This window comes from Anas acuta, chromosome 1, assembly GCF_963932015.1.
Source record: "Anas acuta chromosome 1, bAnaAcu1.1, whole genome shotgun sequence".
Taxonomy (NCBI): Eukaryota; Metazoa; Chordata; class Aves; order Anseriformes; family Anatidae; genus Anas; species Anas acuta.
In genome coordinates, this window is record NC_088979.1 from 18,011,436 (window position 1) to 18,028,463 (window position 17,028).

The 17,028-nt window shown below is 42.0% G+C and overlaps 1 protein-coding gene across 1 annotated transcript; it reads left to right on the forward strand.

Moving 5' to 3' along the window:
• Positions 1–47: 47 nt before the first annotated feature.
• Positions 48–15,845, forward strand: FDX1 (ferredoxin 1). The gene is made up of 4 exons (XM_068670760.1): positions 48–313; positions 5,000–5,124; positions 8,779–8,908; positions 13,353–15,845. Exons 1-4 carry the CDS (start codon positions 141–143, stop codon positions 13,465–13,467), a joined length of 543 nt encoding a protein of 180 aa, XP_068526861.1. The 5' UTR covers positions 48–140; the 3' UTR covers positions 13,468–15,845.
• The last annotated feature ends 1,183 nt before the right edge of the window (positions 15,846–17,028 follow it).

Sequence of the window (17,028 nt, forward strand, 5' to 3'; positions counted from 1 at the left end):
ACGCACTTTGCGTAACCCCGCGGCTCCCGCGGCGCCGTCCCCTCCCGACGCCGTCAGCAGTGGGCGGGCAGCGCGCTACGCAGGCGGCGTAAACCCGTACGAGAGTCGCCGTGGACTTTGCCTCCTCGCCGTGCCACAAGATGGCGGCCCCGCCGCCCGCCCGCCTCCTCAGCCTGCTCCGCGCCGCCGCCTCCTCGCCCTCCTGCCGCCGCTGGCTCCTCTCCTCCTCGCCGGCAGCCGGGACGAGGCTGGGCTGCGGCTCCGCTGCCTCGTCGGCCCGGCCCTTCGGCCTCTCCGCCCGGGCGGCGCGCAGGTAAGGGCGGCGGAGCGGGCACGGCTGAGGGCAGCGATCGGGGGCGGCCCCGGGCACCCGGCCCCGGTCCCTGACGAGCACTGAGGGGCTCGGGGCAGGGCCCGGCCGGGCTTCGTCTGGTGGGGGGCTTAGGGCCGGTGTATTCTGTATTTTTTTTGTGTTTTTCTATTTAGTAAAGCTGACTAGATCGGTGGTGGAAGCGCAGCACGTCAGAGGCAGCACAAATCTGAGGATCTCCCCTGCTTGTGGCACAGTTTCTCTTCAGGACATAGGTGTGCAGGGCCCCTCCTGCCCTCAGCCGTGCTGTGGCACGCTCGAGCCCTGTAGGCACCGATATTGCACAGTCCACACCTGCAGATTGGCAGCACTACACGTAGTCAGAAACTTGTTTGTGCGTGGCCTCAGAGACCATAACCTGTGTATCCAAAGGTCTGAGCCCGCAGGTAACTTCCAGTATTCAAAATGCACTTTTAAAAGGTAAATTAACTTGGTTGTAAGAGGAGTTTCTCTGACTAAGAGCAGAACCCACAGTGGGCTGCCCAGCATCAGGGCAGCCTAGCCTGTTTCCAGAGGGTTGGGTAGTGCCCTTGCCATCAAAGTCATCAAACAGTTTGGTTTTAAGCAAACAGTCCTGTAGGTGCTCTTTACTTTGTCCCAGCAGATACTTTTAATAGAGAGAGACAAACAAACCTTGTAGTTCAGGACTCCTGTACGAGGCATGTATGGGGCCTGTTTAGGTTGCTTCTCTGAGTGACTCTAATGCCTTAATAGGTAGGTCTCCACTAACCTGCCCAGACCATCATTAATGTTGAGGTCACTGAAAACAAAACAAAACAAACAAACACACTTTGAAAAACACTGTCAGGACTCAAAAAAAAAAAAAAAAAAAAAAAAAAGTAGTGAAGTTATTGAACAGGGTCAAATAGGATGAAGCAGCCTACTGAAAAGGGAAGACATTTCCTTACCTAATTGTTATATAAGACCAAGAATCCTGCAGGTCTTTCACACAGACCGAATGCAGGCTTGTAAACAGACCAGCCATTTGTTCACACACATTGCACAAGCAAAAGAGTTCACATAAGCAAGGATTTCAGATGTATTGTTTAAATAATACATGTTATAATCCAGCTAAATGATTTGGAAGGAAAAAAAAATAATCCTGGTTTCCTTCATACATCGGTAGTTCCTCAATTTGCATGCAAGTTAGTTTTCTCAAGTCCTGCGTATATTGGGCAATGTATTATTTAAGACCTGGTTCCTGAAATTTGTATAGTCAATGTTAGTTCAGTAAAAACACTCATTCCTCATTGTTTTTACATATAAAATTACCTGTATTTATGTCCAGTGAATGAAGGCCTAATGAGGTAAAATTGTCAGCAGAAGAGATTCTTGTGAGCAGAGGTTTCCAAAGGGGTTCAGTGGGGAGCCTTATGTTTTCCTTCCCAGTTTTGTTATGTTTCTTCAGTCTGTTTTTCCCCGTTTTCCCCACTTTTCATTTTGTGATGAACAGCAGTTATCTAAGAATTTTTTATAGCAGTTTGGATATTTATACAGTATTCTTGGTGTCACTACATAATTGCTGCATAGTTAAGGATTAGTTCAGATTTGTAACTTCCGTATTCTAAGACTTGTGTAATAGTTTAATGACATGCTACTGGCAATTAGGGCTGTTGAATGAACCAAAAAAATCTGGAAATAATGGAGTACGTCTCTCCACGTGCAGCAGAAAGATGCAGTTACCTTTCATTGTTGTTGTTTGGAGGAATATGGATGGTACTTAGAAGTCATGGCCGGAGATCCAGAAGGGCACCTCTTTTAAAGGAGGAAAAGTGGCTGTCAGGATTCTTGCAGTACATGTTTGCACAGGAGGGACAGCGAACAGCACTTACAGCTCTTCTGTGCTCTTCAGTTGGTTTGCAGTATGCTTAATTTAGGGTATCTTCGTGTAGGTTGGTAACAATGGTGATAGGACTGTGGCAACCATATGAAGAAATGAATTTTACTTTACAGCCAGCTTAAAAAAAAAAAAAAGGTTAATCTAAGCATGGATTGGGATGTTTTATGCAAATCACACAAAATATGTTTGGTTCTTTCTGGTAATCCTGAGGCTATTTATGCTTGCGCAAGACCTGGCATTTGTTTCATCTTAATTTTTTGTGACTGCTTTGCAGGGTGGTGTGTGTGGTTCCCACCCCCCAGTGCAGATGTAGACAAAAAGCCATGTTGCTTGAAACTCATAAACCCTAAATATCGTTTCATGTAGATGTGGCTTTTCTTTTAACAGTATCTCCCAGTCATTAAGAAGATCTTTACAGAGGGTGTTTTGAATGTCTGACTGGCCTGATTATTTATTATGTACATATGTTTCTGAAAGTATTTTCACCAGTCGGGCTCATGCACAGTAAAGCCTCAATAGCTTAAACTTTTTGAATTAAACTTTTTCTCTGTGTGAAGAGTAGCAGAGATGGCGATAGCAGGAAAACAGATCTTACTGGAAGACTAGGAAGGTATCTTTAATGTTGTTAGAAATAAATACATTGCAGTTTTAGTTACTAACCCGAGTGGATTAGACCCTGCGGAAGAGATTACTTCCTGTAATATTATTTAACAAAAACTGGGGACTTGAAGATGGTGCTTCCCTTGTCCCCTGCTGCATGCAGCACCAGTTGGGCACGCACAGCCACGGTGCTGTTCCACAACTGGCCGGAGCATGTCTAAAGTTGTGGCTCTAGGACGGGAGATCCCGTTTTTGTTTCTCAGTTTGTGGTGGGCAGTGGCACTTCTGTCAGTTCTGTTTGTTGGGTTAGCTCAGGGTGCTTTGTTTTTGCAGTTGGTTTTCAGCCAGATTACCAGACTGAGTTGACTTGCCCATGGCATCATCCTTAGACCAATACAAACCAATACATCGTGTTGACAGAAATACTGTAGTGGTTTCCCTTGGCTGTGTGAGTAGGAGCCTACGCCTTTCCAGATGCAATCTAAACCCATCAGCCTGATCCTCCAGTGAAGCTGACGTTTGGTAAAGGTGGTGGAGGTTGTGCTGGCATGTCTGAGAAGTGGGTGCCCATCTCCTGGGTTGTGCTGTGGGAGCACAACAGAGGGGTGAGAAGACAAGCAGAGTGGTTACTGCTCAAACCTCGGCAGGATGGCTTGTGGAGGCGCTCTGGTGACATCAGAGGTGACTGTGTGACATTAAGGACATTTTGTAAACATACAGCTTCTAAGATTGCTAAATTTTATTGTATTGCATGCTCCAGTTGAACCATGCAGATCTGCAAGATCAGCCCTTCATTATCGATTATCATTTTGAAATGAATTCAGAATTAACAGTAGCCTGTGGCTACCCTCCAGAGAATGGGCTGCGGGACGATACGACTAGGATTGAGCAACTACAGCACCGTAATGCATCGCGGCACCTCCTGCTGCCAGCTGCCTTCCAGTTGTGGCATGTACATCAAGTCTGGAGCAACAAACGTGTTTGTTTTTCAAAACAAACTTCAACTTTAATTGCTAAAATTACATTTTCTTTCATAGGTGGTTCCAAAAATAATCAACCTACTGATGTTTCAGTAAGGCCACTTCTAAATTTTTTTTTTAATATTCAGCCTTACAGATTTCCTTATGAGTTTCCTAGGGGGTGACTAGGTTTTCAAGCTTGTCTGCTTTCTGTGTCATAGATCACTCAAAGCTCACAATTATGAAAAAGAGGTAGTGTCAAGCATGCTGTTCTTAAACATGGATTTCACATTGAAATAAACATGTTGCATTAGCTTCCTTTTTTTCTTCTATCTCTTCTCCTCTCTTAGATTTCTTCCCTGTCTGCCCAACAAGTTTTTCTTGTTTTGCTTTCTTACTATGAGAAAGAGAATAGTCTGTTTAAACAAACAAACTCTATTTTATTTGCTAGTATGTTAAAAACTTTCCTTTTAATTTGCATGTAACATGAAACCCCCCAAATCCCTGTTTTTTCCATATAAAATACTTTAGTCTTAAGAAATTTTTATGCGGAATACAAGGAAAAAATTTTCTTAAATATACACAGTTGTCTGAAAAACAAAGCAGGAAACCTTTCTTCTAATGTCCATGTTGAAATTTCAATGACCTTTGCTAGAATAAATATTTACAAAGTGAAATCCTAAGAAAACCCTTGCTCAACAAAGCAGAATGCTTTTGGAGTGCTTCCATTATTGTGAGGAGTGAATTAAATTTCGGAGTTGATAAGTTAGAATGCCTTAAACTCGAAGCAGAAGTGGGAAGACCTTAAAGTTGATCTAGCAGATAATGGTGAGAACAAACAACATTTCTTAAGTGCAAAGCAAGAGTCTCCAGAAAGGTGTGAAGAGAAGCAGTTGAATTAGCTGTTCTATTTGGCAAAAATGCAAATAGAGTGCCTAAAATAAAATAGCTCTGACTCTCTTTGGTGAAAGGTGAAGCATCGATATTCTGCATAGCTTCTAGTGACAAAACATAAATGAGAGGTTGTTTTGGTTTTTTCATGTCTCAGGTAGAGCAGTGAATGTCTCTACCTGTAACAGTTTGTAAAAGTCAGTGACTTCCTTGGGTCACTGGGTCTGTGCCCTTACAAGTTGGTGCTGGTTACTGTCATAGTAGTAGTCGATCAATTTTAAAGGTCTAAACAATTTTTGATTTGTTTCTTTGGTTTTATTACATGCTTTTCTTTTTCAGCTCAGAAGATAAAATAACTGTTCACTTCATCAATCGTGATGGTGAGAAACTAACGGCCAAAGGAAAACCTGGAGATTCGCTGCTGGATGTTGTTATTGAAAATAATCTAGACATAGATGGTTTTGGTAAGTAGACGGATCGAATGTGTCAAGTGTCAAGAAACTATGGTATATTACCAGTTTATTCAAAAGTATTTTTAAGTTTATTTGTAAAACCTAGATGTACTTTATTTGGATTCTTTTCCCTGTTTTTTTTCCAGTAGGTACATAGGATATTTTGGATCAAGCTCTAAAAAAATTAGTTGAGGTGAGCTTTGCTTGAGTGTTAAAGGAGGGCAGCATGGACAGAGTGCCATCAAGGTGGAATCTGAAAGATCACAGCAAGGTTTGGATTGGACAGGACCTTAAAGACCACCTGTTCTAATCCCCTGCCATGAGCAGGGACACCTCCCACCAGCCCAGGTTGCCCAAAGCCCCATCCAGCCTGGCCTTGAGCACCTCCAGGGATGGGGCATCCACAGCTTCTCTGGGCAGCATGTGCCAGGGCCTCACCACCCTCTGAGGGAAGAATTTCTTCCTAACATCTAATCTAAACCTGCCTTCTTTTAGATTAAAGCCGTTCCCCTTGTCCTATCACTCCACCCCCTGACAAAGAGTCCCTCCCCAGCTTTCCTGTAGCCCCCTTTAGGTACTGGCAGGCCTCTGTAAGGTCTCCCTGGAGCCTTCTCTTCTCCAGGCTGAACAACCCCATCTCCCTCAGTCCGTCATCTCGGAGCTGCTCCAGCCCTTTGATCATCCTGATGGTCTCCCTCTGGACATGCTCCAACAGCTCCCCGTCCTATTTGTGCTGGAGGCCCCAGAGCTGAACGCAGGGCTCCAGGTAGGGTCTCACAAGAGCAGAGGGGGACAATCCCCTCCCTCGCCCTGCTGGCCTCACTGCTTTTGGTGCAGCCCAGGGTACAGTTGGCTTTCTGGGCTGCAAGTGTACATTGCCAGCTCATGTTGAGCTTCTGACCAACCAACACCCTCAGGGCTGCTCTCAATCCACTCTCCACCCAGCCTGTATTTGTGCTTGGGTTTGCCCAAGATCCAGGACCTTGCACTTGGCCTTGTTGAACTTCCTGAGTTTTGCACAGATCTGCTTCTCAAACCTTCCCAGGGCCCTCTGGATGGCAGCCCTTCCCTGCAGTGCGTCAACCACACCACACAACCCAGTGTCACCCCCAGTCTTGCTGAGGGTGCACTCAACACCAGTGTCTGTGTCGCTGACAGAGATGTTAATTAGAGCTGTTCCCTATACGGACCCGCTAGGAACTCCACTTGATCATTGAGGCACTGACCACAGCTCTTTGAGTGTGACCATTCAGCCAATTCCTTACCCACCGAGTGGTCCATCCCTCAAACCCACATCTCTCCAGTCTGTAGACAAGGATGTCATAAAGGACAATGTCAAAGACTTTGTGCAGGTCCAGGTAGAGGACATCATTTGCCCTTCCCTCATCCACCAATGTTGTAACTCCATCTGAGGAAGCCACCAGGTTCATACAGCAGGGTTTGCCCTTAGTGAAGCTGCGTATGTTGTCATCAATCCCCTCTTCGTTTTCCATGTGCCTTACCACAGTTCCAGGAGGATCTGGTCTGTGATCTTGCTGGGCACAGAGGTGAGACTGACTGGCCTGTTAGTTCCGTGGTTGTCTCCTTTTTTCCTTTTTAAAACTCTGTGTTATATTTCCCCTTTTCTAGTCAGTGGGAACTTCACCAGACTGCCACAACTTCTCAAATATGATGGACAGTGGCTTAGCCACTTCATCTGCTGGTTCCCTCCAGGTCCTTGGATGCGTCTTACAAGCTTCTATGGACTTGGGCATGTTCAGGTTCCTTAGATGGTCTGACCTGCTCTCCTGTAGTGGGAGGTTCCTCATTCTCACAGTCCCTGCTTTTGCCTTCACAGCTTGGGAGGTGGGGCTGGAGCACTTGCCAGTGAAGACAGGCAAGAAAGTCATGAAGTGCATGAAAGCATATTGCATTCTCCATATCCTGGGTAACCAGGTCTCCCATTTCCTTCTGGAGAGGGCCCACAACTTCCCCAGCCTTCATTTTATCACTGACAAACTTGTAGAAGCTTTTCTTGTTGCCCTTGACGTCCCTGGCCAGATTTAATTCCATTAAGACTTTAGCTTTCCTAACCTGATTCTTGGCTGTTGGGACAAATTTCTTTATAGAGATGAAAGGTGCCACCTGCGAGCTCTTCTGAGCTGAAAGGTTCTGGAGGCAACACACAACTGGTGTATTTCTAACAGTCTCAGGTTAGTTCTGTATTGTCGTGTGATCTTAATTTGTTGTTTGCCTTTTTATAGTGGAAATTTTATGGTATTTGAGAGCTGAGTGAAGGAAACAACCAGATACATGTCATGTCACAAGAAAGAGCAGAAAGGTTGCTGCTTATAAAAAGGACAGGGGTAAAGGAGGCCAATGTGCTGGGAGAATTCTAACTCAGTACAAGGTCTGGTCAAAATGAAAACAGGAGGAAGTTATAAAACCTTTATATTCCTTTTAACCATGGAAAGTCCAAAGTTTGTTCCATGAAAGCTATAGGATTCAGGCAGTGCAAAGCCAGCTTTCAGAACAGGTATTTAAATGAACATGAGTTCATGAAATAATAGTGCAAAATAAAGCAGGAAAGGAATTACAGTTTGCATAAGTGAATACATAGCATGGGGCAATTACAGGAAAAAATAAGTACGTTAGTGCTCTACAGCTTGAAATCTGAGGTATGTTTCATTGAAATATGAATAAATTTCACTGCTAGTAATAATCTTTAAGACAATTTTACAGAATCTTGTTATGAGTTGTATACATTAGGGGAAGAAGAGTCTTAAAATTCTGTAACATTGTGATAGCTAGCTTTATGAATCATTTTATTAGGTGTATCATATAGGCCTTTGACTAGTCTGCTTGTATTCTACAGCTAATATTCTTCCAGTTTGTGTACGTACCAGCCATTTTAAAGCAGTGTGGTAAGGCAGAAAACTAAGGCTCTCAATAAACTCTGAATAACGTCCAAGGTAAATGTTTGACATACTGTAGCAGCCTTTAATTATAACATGCTGCACCTATTTCAATAATAGTTTGATAATGAAGCATCACACTAGGGCAGGGGAGTAATGCAATGGAGTAATGCAAAACCATGTTCTGCGTTTAGAGGGGAAAAATAATGAGGGAAAAATGTAAAATGTAAATCTTACTTACTTATTTACTTCTAGCACTAGGGGGCATCCCACATGCAGTAATAAAGATAGAAGTATCTGTGCATGAAGACTTGTAAAACTGTTGTGATATTCAGCTGCACTTGATTCAATTCCTACAGCTGGCTTTACAATTGCAAAAACACCTTCCACTGTTTAAACACACTGGTTGGTGTGATTTTTTTAGACTTATTTTTTACATATTACTATTTTCCCCAACATTAAGACACTTAAATTGTTGATGTGACAACTTGTACATTAATCAGCCTTCAACATTTTACTAAATTTTCTTTCCACGTTTGTTTTTTGTACTTGAAGACATGATACTGGATCTTCTAGCACAACGTCACACTTGCTTTGAGTATGTGCTATTGGTACTGTTATGAATTATAACAGTGCAGTGCTTTCTGTGTGGTTCTTATGATCTGATGATCAATCCCTCTCTTTACTTTAGTAGCTGAAACATATATATAAATTCTTCTGAAATACAGTAATTTGGAATTTGAGCTTTCTGTTACCTTGCTGTTTTCTTCAGGTGCATGTGAAGGAACATTAGCCTGTTCGACTTGCCACTTAATCTTTGAAGACCACATATTTGAGAAGCTAGATGCAATTACTGATGAAGAGATGGACATGTTAGACCTGGCATACGGCCTCACAGACACGTAAGGCACCCTAAGGCTTCCCTACATCAAAGAACGGAAAGGAGGGTTTGCGCAGGGGGAAGTCCAGTGTTCTTAGAATACCTTAATCAGCTTTTAATGAATAACTGGATTCTGTTACATGGATAGGACCAGCAAGTTTAACTGTTATTTTTCTGAATTCGTACTGATGTCAGTACAGTTGATGAAATTTTAATGCCAATACTGTCAGTTTTTGTAAACTGAAGAGTGGCAGTTTTTAGCTCTTTTGTCTGATGCAGAAGTGTCAGATACTGAAGTGCGACCAAAACCCCAGTTCCTTCACCAAAAACTTTGCCACTGCAGTCCTGTGTGTGAATTTCCTTGTTCTTGTTTCTCTCCTGTTTTCTGTCCCCATCAGTGTGTATCCAGTTAATGTATTTTATGGATATTTTTACATCAGTGTTTTAGTTTGGGTCAGATCTTTTTTTCACAGAACCACAAAGTGGTTGAGGTTGGCAGGGACCCCTGGAGACCTCTGGTGCCACCCCTGCTCAGACAGGAACACCCAGAGCAGGCTGCCCAGGACAATGTCCAAGCGCCTTTTGAAGATCTCCAAGGAGGGAGATTCCACAACCTCTTTGTTTTTTCTATGCTATTTTTTTCTGTGCTAGTGAAGTAACCTTCCATTCCTCAGCTTCCCACTGTCACATGCCTTCTGACAGGGGAGTCACAGACATCATCACTCCACACACCTGTTCCTCGGGGCCGCACTGCTTGCTGGTGTGCACACAGCCAGTATCGTAGAATATAACCACGTGAGCCATAGACAGCTACACCGAGAGGTTTCTTAAGCCCTTTCCTTCAGGTTTTAAAACAACTGCTTGTTGGAAGTCTTTGAGAATCTTTCCAGGGATTTCAGAGGGCTTCATACCTGGCCTGTATAGCTTTCTTTTTTAATGTCTCTGCAAAGAAGTATTCTGAATTAACTCATTTATCTCCTTATACCAATAGTGGGAATCCTGCACAAATGTTTTCTCCATAAGGGTGTGCTTTCTCTGATTTCAGTCAGATCTTATCTTTTAAGGAGATTGTGAAAGCAAAGAAGGAAAGCTGAGAGACCTGTTTCAGCTTCATTTTTTTTTCAACTGTCTTTTTAGTTACAGGTTTAAAGCAAGGGTGTTTTAGTGAACTGAAAGGCAGTAGAAAGCCAGAGCTCTCTGTTTAAACACTATTTTCTCTCAAATTCCTTCAGACTAAATTAAGTTTTAGACCCTCTGAAGGCACGTGCTACTTGTGTCAGGTTCTCCTAACATCATGTGTTCTTCCTATGGCCAGGGATCTTTCATGTGTGTGAGAGGAAGACTTTTCTGGAAGAGTGTGCTTTCAGTGATTCTCATGTCTGCCATAGCTTGCCTGGTCTCGTGCTGATACAAAGCTTTGTAATGGAGATGTGCTGCCATGCGCTGTCATAAGTCTGAGGATAAAAGTTTTTTTTCTTGTCAGTGACTCTCTGGAACTGGAAAGGTTTCAACTAGCAGCTGCTGTGAAAGTTAATGCCTCATAAAATGAGGGAATGATTGGAAAAGCTAAAACAAAATTGTTTTGAATAACTGTAATATAATGGAGGTTCCTGAAAGTAATAAGATGAGAGGGGAGGGGGGAAAGTAAGCCCTGGCAAATTAAATGTTTAGAAAGAATGCTGAAGGAAAAAGATTAGAAACAAGAATATTTTTCTACTTTTTAACAAGCTATTTCAGCCTAGCAGAAGAAGGAAGCTTGTCTTCATGAAAAGCTAATTGGTGATGTAAAAAGGTGCACTTATAAATAGATATGTAAAAGCAAAGGTGTTTTCTTTCTTCTTTTTTTCCATTGTTTTTTTTCCTGGAGATGTTACAAGGATGTCTGTGCACTGGAAGCTTTCTTTTCAGGACACTTCTGGAAGATCTGTGCTAGATTTTATGTAGTGATCATGTTTGTGAACGACTCGAGAGAAGAGATGAAGAGTAAGATGACAAAGCTTGTGTACAGTATTGTGTGACTGCAGTAAAGTCAGAAACTGGCTGTGACAGCACCTAGAAGGCTCTTACGTGGTTGAGTGATGGGAAACAAAATTTGGTGGTAACAGATACAGATTAATGCATATGGAGAGGCAGGTGGAACAGTGGTAACTTTGCTTACTTGAAATGGGATGGCAGCGAGCTAAGCCTTTCCAGGAATGTCAGTTTAAAGTGTGTTTTTTTGTTTGTTTGTTTGTTTGTTTTTTTTTGTTTTTTTGTTTTTTGTTTTTTTTTTTTGTTTGTTTGTTTGTTTTTTAAGTAAATGGAACATCAGCAATGTGAGGTAGGACCAGGTAGAAAAACAGAAAATACTGTTATATGACAAAATAGGGATTAATTGTATCTTCATATTTGTACAACTCTGACTTCCTGCCTCTTTAAAGAAAATAGAATGAGAAGAAGAAAAGGGAAGGCCTGTTGAAATGGTTAAAGGTGAATGGCTTTCAAGCAGGAATTAACTAAATCATTCTTTTTTCTTTGGAGGTGGCATGGTCCAAACTTCTTAGGCTGTCAGGGAAGGGAGGAATCTGGTTAAAGGTCTATAAAATTGTGAATGCTGTGGATGAAGGTAGTTTGTTTCTCACAGTGTTATTTAGCTCTACCTAATGCTTCATATTATCATGTAGCAGGCTCAAAAAAGTGTTGTTTCAAATTAAGTTAATTCTATTGTCAACACTACAGTGTACATATGCAGTTAGCATTGGTTCTAACTGAAAAACAGAAATTTCAGCCAATTTAAGCCTTGCAAACAAGTATCGTAAACTGCATCTCTCTAGCAGATTGATTTTTAAAGATACTTTTATGCTTGCATATTCACAAGTTGAAGTCTTCTGCCAAAATATATATTTATGCATGTATTGCAGTACCTTGAAGCTGATGCATACAGTCACTTACACTGCTTTCAGGTGTAGCACTCAACCAGCATCTTTAACAGCTGCTTTCTACATGCTTGAAAGAGTTCTGTGCACATATTAATGTGGTATCTTTCTTATGATCTCTCTGCCTACATTCCTATGCTGATTAAATTATTATTCAGCTGGTGACATGGAATATTGTACATCCTTGCTAACACCTAGGTATTCCTAAAAATGAACACGTATGTGTTAAATTGGCTGAGTTCATTTAAAAAGCTGGGAGTAAGTCTTAGACTCCAGTGTTAAAACAGCAAAGAAAGACACTGCATATTGCTGGACTAAAGAAGCAAAACTGGAAGAGAGGATTCATTGTGTGATAATGTAGTGATTACTGAGATTAAATATATTTTTCAAGTTCCTTATATCTGTCTTACCCAACATGCAAGCTGCATGAATTCACTTCTTTCTGTGAACATAATGTTTTGATTGGGTCGGTGAATTTGTAGGATGATAAACATGCTTGTCAGGATATATTCCTGTTTCCGCAGTGTGTTATCATCCACTCGGTCATGTTAAAAACCTGATCCAATTACCCTGAGCTGTAGTTTGCTTCTTTGTTTACGAACTGGTAAAAAGTTGGCAGGCTTCTTTAATATATGTAATTTCTGGCAAACACTGTGCTAAGCCTGCAAGGAGTGAGTTCTAAAGAGATCAAATTTTAGACTTCTTAAAGACCCTGTAGCTATCGTATGGACATGGAATAAGGTAGTTAATATGTCCCATGTGGTTCATGTGTACTCTCCATTACCTTATCACAGAGCTTTTTTTTTTTTTAAACAATGTTAGTGGTAGGAAGATGCTTCTTAGATACATGCTTAGGCAGCAGCTGTGTTAAGAGAAGGTAAATGGGAATTTTCTTGTAAATAATTAGGAAAAAAAAGTCTAGAACTCCAGGTAGAAGTTGGAGGGGGAAGTCAGACTTGGACTTGAACTTGTAGAAAGATAGGAGGGATGGGAATGGAAAGAAGTTCCTAATTTCTTCTCAGTCAGGTTGTATGTAGCTTTTTTGACAAGCTGTAAAAATTCAACTAACCTAAGCTGTCAGGTGCATTGTTCAGATGCATGTTCAGTTTTCTGGGGCTGTCTTCGACCCTGGGTGGGTTAGGCTGTGCTTTTACTGAGGTTGTCTTTCAGGTTAATTGCTTTGTCTCTTCAGAGAGGCTGAATTCTCTTGGGAGATCAAGTGTCTGTCCCTACCCTTGACTGTGAACCACTGTAAAAGGAAGGGTCACCATCGCTGTGTTGCCTCAGCAAGTGTGAAGCACTTGGTGTTCCCCTTCCAACGTGCTGAAGCCTGTAACCTAAGAGTGTAAATCAGTGACCGTGACTAATGCCACATATCTTTGCATTGATGCAAGCAGTTTACTACTGGTCTTGATTAAGACCGTGCACGAGGGGACTGTTTCTGGATCACAAAGTGTTTGGGATGGCCAAAGGTCCGGGAAGCAGGGCTGGCTGTAAGTACTGAGAGATGTGTGACTGGCTGGAGCTCAAGGCAATGTTATTTCCTTACAGATCACGTCTAGGCTGCCAGATCTGCTTGAAGAAATCAATGGAGGATATGACTGTTCGAGTACCAGAAGCTGTTGCTGATGCTAGACAATCAGTAGATATGAGTAAAAACTCCTAAAAGAAGATACCGTAGGAGTTTTAAAGAAGCTTAATTATTTTTATAACTTATTTTTAAATGTATAATTAAATATGGAAACTTACATAATTGTGAGTTATTTTATATGACTATCAATACTAGATTAATGCTATTTTAATTTTCTGTATAGAACCTCCTATATTTTTACGCATAAGATGCAATAATACTTCTAACTGATCATTGGACTATAAATGTTAGCAAGTGTATTACAGATTTCATAGAGTATTAATCTGCCAAAACCTTTAATGGTGTTTGAAAACTGAATCACTTCTACGAGACCTCTAAAACGCCTGGGCATTGCTGGGTTTTAGACCTAGATCTGTTAAAGAGCACAATTTGTAAGACTGCACGGGGTCTGTTTGAGTGATGCCATTAAAGGTGGTGTGCTCAGAACTAACTGATTCCCTTTCTCACTAATGATGATACTTCCTTAGCAAATAGCGGATTTTCAGGGTAGGGATTTTACAAACTTTAGGAACTCATTGGAGACATGACAAATTCTGTCTCACAGAAATACTGTTAAAATCACAAAATCTAGGGGCCAGTAAAAGAATATGGGCACCTGCTGATTAATTATTGCGGTATGCCACAGATGTGGAGATCCATGTGGCTTAGACTAAGGGCTTAGAGCTATCTAATGGGAGAGCACAGCCAGAGGAGGTGAATGCAAATTCTTGCCATTCTCTGAAGCTTGGATGGCTGAGTTGGGGCTGAAGAAAGCAGGGTTTGTCAACGTAATGTTTGTTCTGAATCATTGTCTCTTGCTTTTCCCGTTTTGAGCTTGTTCAGGAGGCAGCCTGATGTTAGCTAAGGCATTCGGTGTGAAGAGAGTCCTGCATTCTGTGCCTTGCTCTCAAATCATTTCAACGATTGATGTGAAATGACTAGGTACATTTTTTCCATAAATATGCACTCGGTTTCCCAGAAGTGGTAAGGAGATCCCCGTGGTGGGATATTGTGTGGAGTGATGATCGAGAGCCTTCAGTTGGGACTGGGTTTAGTCATTCTGAAGGAGGGCAAAATGAAACAATGTCTCTAAGACTCTACTAGTTTCTTCTTTTTTTTGGCCAAAATAATTAAATGAAATGTCTGTTGCTGATACAATAGAAGATCATAGAAGATTGTAGTTGTTACTGTTATGATTTGGGGCATATTCTTATGTCTAGATCATGTTTATTTACATTTGAATGATCTAATGTATTCATCAGTGCTTTAACTGAACTGGTGACAATGACACCTATGATATCTTTTCTTTCATTATTATATTTATGGGAGAGGGGTAAAATACTATACAGTGTTGAACATTGGGATTATTTTGAGCTTCATAAAGCAAAAAATAGTCCCTCTTACAAAAATAAAGTATTTTCTAGAACTGTATTAAAAATAATAGATGTAGCTTGGAATCCTCGATTTCCTCTCTGAGTAGGTATTTCTTTGTTTTGTGGTGGTCGCTTGGGGCCTTCCCCTAAAGCAAGGTATGCTGAATGTGCTCTGCTCAGAGAACTTAATAATTAGGGGTTTCAGAACTCACTTGGTATCTCATCACATTAAAAATGTGACTTCAGGGTTTAAATTTCCTCACTTTTTGAAAGATGAGGAGAACAAGGTTGGGTAGAAAGGTGGAAATAAATGGAAGAAGTGTTCTGAAGATACTGCTGCTTCCTTTGTAACTGCTGTGAGTTAGCTCAGAAGTTACCCCTCCCACCATAAATTGCCTTCCCGTTTGTGTTGCCTTTATCCTGAGTTCATTCACATATAGCAGTTCTTACTAAATAATGAATTGATTTATTTTTTTTACATGAGACACAGATCCTTAGCTTCCAAGAGAGAACTCAGGTCATAACCAGATGTACTGTACGTCCTTACACAGGAAAGAAAAGAAATGTGAGGTTTCACTGTAGCAGTGGCATTTGGGATGGGGCATATTTGGTTGTGTGGCTTTTTTGTTGTTTTGGTTTGTTTTTAAACTTACAGCACGCAGCGCTTCTCCTTGTGGGAATCCTGCAGTGCTTAATGCTGTGTTAAACAAATGTGAAACAGCCATCATGCAAGCTTTCCTTGTAAACCGAGGCAGTTCCATTGCGTGTTCCGTGTGATAGCTTCTTGTTAAAAGACTTGGTGAGTCTCCCATAGTGTGCCTGTGGAAGGAATTATGTAGTACAGCAAGGCAAAAAAAAAAAAAAAAAAAAGACACTTCAAAGCTCATTCTGAATTCTAGAGGTGTCCCATGGTGCATCTAAATGGAAATCTCAGAAGGCAAAAGAGCCGTCAACGTAATCCCCAAGATGCACATCCAGGATGTACTTGTTTCCTTATTGTCAAAATGATTTGCAAATAAATCTTATTTTATACTACTTTGACACATCTTGTTTGTGTGGATTTTTTTTTGTCTCTTTGAATGCATTTCTGGGTGTAAAATGGAACTTCACAGTGGTGCACATTCACGTACAGATGGAGATTACTGCTCAATGACACAATTAAAGCATCAAAGCTAGCTAAGTATGTTTACTGCTTACTTCCTTGCCCAAGTAAGGATGACAGGTAACTGGCTTGCTAAACACACCCACTTCGTGTTGAAACATTGACTCAGTGGGTCTCTCCTGTCTCTAGTCCCCTCAAAAATGAGGAGAAAATCAGAATTGACTTTGTTCCCTCTGTTTCTAAGCTTCCTTATGTGCTTCAGCACGTGCCTGCGGTCTGGGATAGAAACAGATTGTGGTGCCACTAGCCGTGGGGAAACTGCCTGCAGCTTCTGCTTGGTGTCTCGCACTAGAAGGCCTCCCACTATCACACCCCTGCTCAGCGTCCTGCCAGGTGAAGTTGCTGTCCTGTGGACTGCAGGCTGTCACCACCAGGGGAGAAAGCCAGTCCTGCAGGTAAGTTTGTTACTCTTCTCAGTAAGAAAAACTCCTAACTCATAAGCTCACCAATTTGGCTACAGGGCTCCCAAAAATTTAAGGCAGCTACATCGAGACTTATTTCACCTCCACGTTGGAGGCAAGTTGAAAAGATCTGGTCCAAAAAGGCAGCGGTGAAAGGGGCAGTGCTGCCCCCATACATTGGTATAAGCCCTACAGCCCGAGCTGGGTTTGCCCATGGAAAGGACAGGGCCGTGTATGAAAATAGACCACGAAATCCTCAGCCCTGGGGAGGAAAAAAGGAAAAACACATCTTCAAGGGAGGAGGGGGAAGAAGAGAAACTCGAGCTGAGTCACGAAGGCACCAAACAGCAGAAAACATTAGGAAGAAGCTGCAGCTGCTGTAGATGACTCATAACAATTTCTCCTCAAATGATCCGAAAAGATAGGAAGGGGGGACGGGGATTTCCTGCGTCGTGCAGAGACGAGGAGCGGGGCTGTTGTCTCTGTGGGTGGCCCTGCATCCGCGTGCTGCTGCAGCCGGGAAAGCCTCGGCTCTCCTCTCCCCCGTGCTGCCTGCAGAGCGACAAGAAGTGCACGCTGTATGTAAGAAACAGGCAGTAAAAAGAACTTTTGAGGTTAATTTTCTAGCCTACTGGATACCACTACCTTTTAATATGAAGTT